Raw genomic sequence first — 8,983 nt, 5'->3', positions numbered from 1 at the left:
TGAATTTCATTACTCTTGTTGGAAAAGAAATATGTTCTTAGGCTAGGAATTATCGTAGTATGTTATTAACCCTTTCGCTCCGACGGGGCGTATATATACGCCCTGGAAGAATGATCATTCGTGTACGAAGAGCGTACATATACGTTAATATCATATATATTTTGATTTCATACTTTACACGAGACACTGATAAAACAAAAATAATAAAATAATAATAATAAATAATTTGGAGAAGAAAAAACGACATCTAATTATTTCGCGGTATTCCGATATTTCAGTGTCGACTACTCGGTAATGCGTTCCATTCACAACGATCACATTTTGACGCAAGTCGTTCCGTAGCGAAAGGGTTAAGGTAAACTACTACGAAACACGTTAGAGAAGAAAAAAAGGAACACCGACAAATTTGTGGTCTCGCGTGTACGGTGTGAGATGCAATATGTAGAGTCATGACGCCTCCTTCTGCCACAATTTTCCGAGATGGTTGCTATCGGACACGTGGTGGTCGGCGTATCGCGGTTCGCATAAATAATATCAAAGCTCGTCGTATAGCCTAAACTCATTAAATAGTAGCTGAATCTCGTAATACTCACGTAATGCGGCCGAAATGAGAAATGAGTAATGGGGTCAGAACGTAGTAGCAAGAGTTCCTATCCACGAGTAAGTTCGGTATTGCCGAGAGAGAAAGAGAAAGAGAGAGAGAGTATAATCCCTTCCTAATGACGTGCCCATTTTTAGCTTTAATACAGCTGACACGCAGTAACGATGAACATATCCGCACGTTCTACCGCATATTTCCTCGATGGATTAGCGGACTTTGCGCAGATAGGAATAATGCGCGTGTAACTAACTATCCAACGGGAAAAGACGCGAAGGAAACTAAAGATCGTAACTTCTCGTTCGTCCCGTAGTTTCTCTCTTTCTCTCCCTTTTCTTTATCTACCTTTCCTCCGACACTACTCTCTCTCTCTCTCTCTCTCTCTTTCTCTCTCTCTGACACTCTCATCGTTTCTTTATACCTAACGTAAATCTTTATAAATCTTCTCACGCGTTAACCTTAGTTCTTCCTCAAAATCCCGTTAATTTCCTTGTGGTCACGACGTAGCACTTTTCTTACCATTTTTCAAACCTCCCTTCTCTGTTCTCTATGTTTCTCTTGGATCTCTTCGTTAAACACTAATGTTCCTTTTCATTTTTCTTTTTGCAGATTTACGGCCAGAACAGCAACAGCAGCAGCAGCAGCAGCAGCAGCAGCAGTAGCAGAGGCAGCAGTAGCGGGAAGAATGGATTACGTTTGCTTCTATTGGCCTGCTTGATAGTTTTGAGCAACGCTGGATTTTGTCCGATCGGTTGCACTTGCGACGACGATACCTTGGTAGTATCCTGCGTAGGTGCTAGCTTGGAAGTGATACCGATCGCATTGAACCCGAGTATACAAAGATTGGTATTGAAGGATAATAAAATAAAGACCGTAGAGGCTGCCGTTTTTCAATTTTACGGCGATCTGAAGAACATCGATTTATCGAGCAATCATCTGTTCAACATTCCAGACGGTAGCTTCGAGGCACAGAAACAAGTGGTCGAGTTGCATCTGAGGCACAACAAGATCTCGGCTTTAACGGAAAAAACATTTCAAGGATTGAAGTCGTTGACGGTGCTGAATATGCGAGACAATTACCTCGAAAGTCTGACGAACGGGCTATTCGTGTCTCTACAAAAGTTGGAGGAACTCGATCTTGGTCAGAATCGAATCTCGAAACTCGAGCCGAACGCCTTTCAGAAGCTCGGCACTCTCAGGGTTCTCTATCTCGACGATAATCAACTAAAAACAATACCGTCGTCGGCTTTGGCTCCATTGAACGCTCTTGCCGAGCTTCACATTGGTTGGAACGCGCTTTCAACCCTGCCAGACGATGCTTTCAAAGGTTTGGAACAACTGACCATTTTAGACGTCATGAGTGCCGGTCTGGACAACATCAGCGACGGTGCTTTCCGAGGTCTTAACGCTTTACGTACTTTGAAACTCAGCGGGAACAAGTTGCGCGAAGTACCAACAAAGCAACTCGCGGTGCTACCACGGATAGAGGAGCTTACTCTGGGTCAAAACTTCTTTACCATTCTGAGATCGGGAGCGTTTCAGGGTCTTTCAAAACTTAAGAAGCTCGACATCTCCGGCTCGAAGCTCTTGACCACTGTCGAACGCGGCGCCTTCTCGGACAATGCCAACTTGGAGACACTTGTGTTGAACAGCAACAAACGTTTAGATACAATGGAGGACGGTTCCTTGGCAGGATTGCCGAATCTAAGACACCTAATGTTACGAGATAACGCGTTCACGAGCTTTTCCGAATCTCTGGTGGCTTGGAACGAGCTACGCAGATTAGATCTCAGCGAGAACCCGATCCTATGCGACTGTAGTCTGTTGTGGTTGGCCGAGGTGCTCGTACCGCGAAACTCTAGTCCGGTTATATGTCCGGAGCAGGCCGGATCTAAAGGAAAATCGATCAAGGGTATGACGCCGGACGAATTGGGTTGTGCCTTTTCGGATCCTCGCAAACAGGCACTCTTGGCGACTCTCTGCGCAGGTGGTCTAGCCCTATTTACCGGTCTAGCACTGATATTGTATTACAGATGTCGCAGACGCGTCAGGGATGCTTTGAAAGATTACAAATGGAAGAACCGCGGTATTTCGAGGAAGGAGCACGTATATCAAAAGACCTACTCCGATGACGAGTATATCGTAAGATCGACGCACCCTCATCATCATTATCATCATCACTCGACGCAAAGCCAAGCGATCCCGCCTCATCACCAGCACCATCATCTACAACAGCAGCAACAGCAGCACCAGCTGCAACAGCAGCAACAGCAACAACAGCAGCACGGTCAAATGACGGTGGGGACGAAGCCAATACCGGTGACGGAACTGTAGCTAGAACTTCGGGCGGCGAGCCCCGGCACCGGAGGTGTTTGGTTCTTGCCCCACGGTAGTACCACACTCGCCGAGGGCTTCACCTACATCGACGGGGAGACGGCGCGTCAAATGCGTCGTCCGGGAACGCTGCCCGCGTCGAGCGGCCATCATCATCGCTCCAGTGGAGGAAGCAGCGGGGGCGGGGGCGGAGGCGGAGGCGGAAGTGGTGGACCAGGTGGAATGTCAGTGGAGGAGAGCTCATCGTCCTTGAACGGTACCACCGGTGATGATCGTGGAAACGTCGCCGGAAGCGGTTCTACCGTTCCTGGTGCTTCCGGCAGTGGTAATAACGGTGCTAGCACTGGCAGCACCGGTAGATCGCATTATTCCAATCTCTCGTTGCGTCGTACGCCTCAGCCGCCTCAGCTGCCGTCGAGGGGTAACGATTGCATCGATAGGATGCACGGCGAGTCGAGGATTCAGAACGGAATACCCGGACACCATCCACCCCCACCTCTACCCTCGAGGCACCAATCCAGTTGCTCCCAATCCTCTTATCCGACGCTGCCCGTTAACGGACACGGAGCTCATCACTATCATCACTATCCCCGTGAGCGCGACAAGGACAGATCCTCGACACGCGAGAGGAATCGCGAGAGGGATGGCGGGGGAGGTGGTGGAGGAGGAGGAGGAGTTCGTGCCGACAAACATCGTGAGGCACAACTCGAGATGGAACTTCACGATGGTCTCGATATCGCCGGTATAGGAACCTATCGAGCGTAAACCAAACAACAGCCAACAACAACGACGAGTTATATTCGAAATCCCTTAATGCGACATCGTTCGACCGTCTAAAATCAAACTGCCAACGTACGATTAGGCGATACATATTCAAACTTTTCCATTCGACCGAATAAGATTGGAAGAATTAACGACGATAGGCTGGCTAGCTGCTGCTTCAGAGTATCTCGAGTCCTGCTACGTTGTTGCCTTGATGCGCGAGAGACGCGATCTTGACGGTCATACATAACTATGGGAAACGTTTCCAACGTCGGAGATACCTTGAGTTTCATGGATGATGGGAGTGCCAGGGAACCCCCTTCGACCCTTTCTCTCCAACATTCGTCTTAAACAAAAGCCTAACGAAAGAGAGAAACTGTGACTGGGATTGTAATACCGCATAACTGCCCTTTTATCGATATCTAAGAGAACTCGCAAAGTAAATCTAATATCGTAAAGAAAAAAAAAAGAAAAAAGAAAGAAAATTAAATAAAAATCTAACGTTAATTCTTCGATTACAAATAGAGGGAGGAGTCCTATTCTTCTTTCAAATATTAACATTCAACAAAAAAAGCGCATCGACCTTGATTACGAATGACAGACAAGTGTACGTGTGTGCGTACGTGTGTATGTGTATGTGTGGGTATATATGTGTGTGTGTGTGTGTATGTGTTATCGATTACCGTAACAGTTGGTCGATCAGAAGATCCTAACTTTGGAACTTAAAGTTCGATAACTGAAAAATGTCGAATATTCGAAACTACTTTTAACAAGTGGAGTGGGTACGAAAAAATGGCTACCGTTACGTGGACCATAGGAAGGGAAGAAAACGATCGATAGATCGATATTTCGACGAGAACGAAGCTAACGAGAGAAAAAGAGAAAGAAAAAGAATGAAAGAAAAAGCGATTGAAAGAAAGAAAGAGATAAAACATCTTTATCGTTAACTCAACATGCGTGTCTCTTTAGGATAGCGTTTAGGGTCTCGATAATAGTGTCAAAATGCGTTTTCCTTCGCGTTTTGTCTTCTATTTACGTGGGATTGACGTCTGTATCATAAAAATAACAAAACAAGGGACAAAAAGAGGGAAGATCATCCCTTTTCCCTACTATAACGCATCGCAATTATATACATACGTATAAATATACATATATACATATACATATATATATATATGACGGTGGGTCATATACACATTTAGAATATATGTATGTATATATCCTAACCGGTCGAATTATTTTCTAAATAAAAACACCAATGTACAGAAGTAAGACGGAGAATGATAGTGAAGCTAGTATTCGAGATGAAGGTTTTCCTCTTTTTTATTCTTTTTTTTTTTTTTTAAACTTTCGGTACGTTCTTTGCCGAAAGTTAATCTAAAATTAAAAAACAAAAAATGAAAGAATAAAATGGTAGAAAATATACGGTGTATCTAATAATTTATATTCTGTTCCTTGATCAAAATCGAGTTTGGAGAAGGAAAATTGATAAATATGATAAATTAGAGGAACAGAATAAGGGATATTTATCAAAATGATGGAGAATTGTCTGGAACGGTGAACACACTCGCTATTCGAATTTTATATTCAATTACGATAACTTCCTTTCTTTTTATGTACTCGATGTACGACGATCCGAATTATTTTTTCTTTTTTTTCGAAAAAATTCTATCCGCAAAGATACCTCGAATATTGTTTGGTACATGCGTGTATTTGAGATTCGTCTTATGTTCAATAATTTTACGTTCAAACGGACGGCCATATTTTTGCGTTGAAATTGCAACCGAACGAAAGAACCAAACGATGATTTAATCGATCCTTTTCTCGAATCATATCAATAATATAAAAGAATTTGTATTAATTCTAAGCGAGTTAAAAAAAAGAAAAAAAAAGAAAAGTAACAAACCATCAATTAAAAGATCAAAATAAATCTTGAATAAAAATTTGGCAAAAAGTAAACGAAAAGAAAACTTTCTCAAAATTACGATACTTGTAGGACACATATATTCGTACAGACAAATACATGCATACACGCATACGCATACATACACACACACACATACACACATATCATAGTTCATTGATAAACCAAAGCAAATCTGGCGCTTTGTAAGATTACAGAGAAAGTGGTAGAAATTTGTCAAGTTTCGAATTTACTCGTTGGAAGTTTCGCGAGGTTGGAAGGGCTCGGAAAGAGGACTTCTTGGAAGATCCAATGATCCTCGATGCATCGTCTGTTCGTGTCCTTGTTCCTTAGAAAAGGTAGGAGTTTTCGTGGAAGCGTACCGTGACGAGTTCTCGACCTGTATTAAAATGCACCGGGTGCGGTTGACTTTAAGTTAGTTAGTTTTCAAGCACGGCAATCGTTAAGAAAAGAGAGAGAGAGAGAGAGAGAAAGATGGAAAGGGAGACGAGGTGGGGTGGTACAGGAACGCGAATACTTTACTGGTATACACAAGAAAAAAAAAAAGAAAAAAAAGAAAAAAAAGAAAAAGAAGGATGATGAAAGATAGACGAAAGGAGTGAGTGAGAGAGTAATTGAGCTGGTGCAACTCAAGATAGTAGTAGAAAGATGTACTTTGCGGAACGAGATTATTTTTCCGCTCGAGTGTACCCAGTGGAATTCCACGGTCACCCTGCCTGAGAAAGGTGACTGCACTTTGAATCGACTCGCGTTCTGCCGTTATGCAGGGCGTGGAGCACCGGAATTTCAACTTCGTAGAAAAGAGATCTATAGCGTCCTCGAAAAACGATAATACGGGATGCTGCGAGTTGCTTCTACTCGTTGCTCTTCTTCGACAATTTTCCTTCTTCTTCTTCTTCTTATTATTATTATTATTATTATTATTTTCCTTTTTCCTTTTTCTGGTACGCGAACAACTGCTAAGTACACGGCAAGATTTTTCACCCCTTCTCTTTTAGAAAATTAAATAAAAAGAGGCAAAAAATTATATAGACAGAAAAAAAGAAATAAAATGTAAATACATATATAATCTCTTTTCGCGCGGTAGCTCTCTGTGTGTTAACCTTTGTAGCTACTTTTTCGCAAAGTTCATTCACAATGATCTTGATGTTTAAAGGTCGTACGGTTTTTTTCCCCCATTTCTTTTTTTTCTTTTTTATCGACACTTATTCCATTCTATTATATAACCTTTCTCCCTTCCCTTTTGAGATTCGACGAAGCGTGCAAGCGTTAGGTATAATACAGGTGTGTATCCAAATAAAAAAAGTCGTCTATATATTTTCCACTCTAATTCGTTTTCTTCTTCTTCTTCTTTTTTCTTTTTTTCTTATACACTTCTCATCTCAAATTTATATTTCGTAAATGATAAATATATGGAGATTTTTTACTTATTAAACATTCCTTGCCGAAATCTCTAGGCATTTTCCCATTATTATTATTATTATTACTATTATTAGTATTATATATTTTCGATAATATTATATATAAAATAGAAAGAGAGAAAGTGCATGTGTATGTGTGTATGTGTGTATGTGTGTATGTATGTGGAAGAAAAAATCGGAATCTTTGTAAAAAGCAAGCCCGTGTGTAAAAAAAAAAAATGAAAAAAGTTAAAATACCTGCGGTAATAACGAACATAGTTCGTTCTTGATAAAAAAGAAAAAGAAGGATGGGGAAAGAATAAAAGAAAGAAAGAAAGAAAGAAAGGAAGGAAAATATAAAAAGGAAAGAACAATTCAAAGGACGAATTAATCAAACGTATTTAAGACGCAAATACTGTAGGACCGATCCCGAGAAGCTAATCGAAGGCGTTTGAATTCCAATAACATTTAACCTATCCCCTCATAGGAATTCCCAGAATGTGCTTTGAATACTTGCAACTTCAGTCGATAGTGTCAGACGTAAAATTTCATTATCCTCGAGTCCTATGATAAAACGTGATGAAAGTCCTGATAAAGCGAATAAAACAAACATTCATCGGTAACAATTATAAGATAGAAAATAAATTCGACGGATGTCTTGGAAATGTTTCGGGAAAAAATCATGGACGTGCGTACGATAAGACGAAAAAAAAAAAACAAAAAAAACAAAAAAAAATAAATAAAAATAAAAATAAAAAGTAAGACGGATTAAAAATTCAAAGGGATTTTGAGAAGGTAATTACGAGAAAGAAAAAAAAGAAACAAAAAAAATATTTCGGTAGAAAACAACAAAACAAGTATACGTACTCGTTTGACACGCCACGCCGTGGGAAATAAAAATGGTGGAGGAGAATTGTATTACAAAAGGATGAAAATGGTTAAAATATTTAAAAGTGGAATCAATTTGATTGCAAACAAAAGAGAGAGAGAGAGAGAGAGAGAAGATTATCCAATTTATCTCGCAAAGCTTGTAAATTATTTCTTCTGAAACCAACGATAACGGTGAAAGCACCGAGTACACACACGCGCACACATACACATATCAATGAGGAATGCAGTTTCTTTCCGTACGTGTCAGAGCTTTTATTGTCGAATGAGAATAGGTTGATTTAGTCAAAGGGAATACAGACAAACTCATAAACTCGATGTATCTAAACGTATATACACACATCACACATAGGACACTGAAAATAAAGCTGTGCGCATCTTTCAAATATATTTTATTGTTGTTTGATAATACGTTTGGAAAATAAATTGTTTCAAAAATGCGATCAAATGGAAAACGGTATAACGAACTTCAATTTCGTATTCGATATTGGAAGAAATATAATTGGGTCAAGTTATGGTTAAAAAAAAAAAACACACAAATTTTGGATGATTCAAAAATGAAAGTAAATTTGTTTTGATGATTTTCATTTTTTAGTTTTCTTAAATTGCTTTCTTTCTATTAGAGATGTTCAGTTATATTTTATTTCTTATTGTATTCATATTTAATTTATTAGTATAAAATGAAGATAAAAATAATTTTAGAATTGATGCAATTAATTTTGTAAACGTTTACCTAACTTGTTCTAATTATTATTCTCTTTCTGCCTGTCTCTCTCTCTCTCTTTCTTTCTCTCTCTCTCTCTCTTCCTCTCTTTATTTTAAAATAAAAATAAAAATGAATAGCAACTGGATCTGAGTAGTCTATAAGGAACGAAATGATATTTTTTGAAAAAAGATGCGAATTCAATTTTATAATTGTGAATATCAACAAACAAATAGGACTCGAACAGCAATGGAAAAAAAAGAAACAAAGAAAAAAAAATGAAGAAGTTAGTACGATAAATGTATCGGAATCAATTTTTGCAACAAATATTTACTTTTAACTCTTACTTCGATGTATCCTATTGCAACAAAAGA

The 8,983-nt window shown here is 39.6% G+C and overlaps 2 protein-coding genes across 2 annotated transcripts; both read left to right on the top strand.

Annotated features, from left to right (window-relative positions):
- Positions 1-621: 621 nt before the first annotated feature.
- On the top strand, positions 622-3,046 carry LOC122520890 (insulin-like growth factor-binding protein complex acid labile subunit). The gene is made up of 2 exons (XM_043641211.1): positions 622-660; positions 1,208-3,046. Exons 1-2 carry the CDS (start codon positions 622-624, stop codon positions 2,930-2,932), a joined length of 1,764 nt encoding a protein of 587 aa, XP_043497146.1. The 3' UTR covers positions 2,933-3,046.
- Positions 2,941-4,567, top strand: LOC122520142 (protein no-on-transient A-like). Its single transcript, XM_043640144.1, has one exon. The coding sequence runs from the start codon at positions 3,044-3,046 to the stop codon at positions 3,695-3,697; it is 654 nt and encodes a 217-aa protein (XP_043496079.1). The 5' UTR covers positions 2,941-3,043; the 3' UTR covers positions 3,698-4,567.
- Positions 4,568-8,983: the final 4,416 nt, after the last annotated feature.

The sequence above is a fragment of the Polistes fuscatus genome, unplaced genomic scaffold, assembly GCF_010416935.1.
Source record: "Polistes fuscatus isolate 324 unplaced genomic scaffold, CU_Pfus_HIC Scaffold1, whole genome shotgun sequence".
Lineage (NCBI taxonomy): Eukaryota > Metazoa > Arthropoda > Insecta > Hymenoptera > Vespidae > Polistes > Polistes fuscatus.
Note: the sequence above shows the minus strand (reverse complement) of the source record. Positions and strands in the feature narration are given on the sequence as shown.

Coding starts and splice junctions, on each gene's coding strand:
- LOC122520142 (XM_043640144.1), top strand. CDS start 3,044: ATGCGTCGTCCGGGAACGCTGCCCGCGTCGAGCGGCCATCATCATCGC.
- LOC122520890 (XM_043641211.1), top strand. CDS start 622: ATGGGGTCAGAACGTAGTAGCAAGAGTTCCTATCCACGA. Junction 661..1,207: donor GCAAGAGTTCCTATCCACGA/GTAAGTTCGGTA, acceptor TTCTTTTTGCAG/ATTTACGGCCAGAACAGCAA.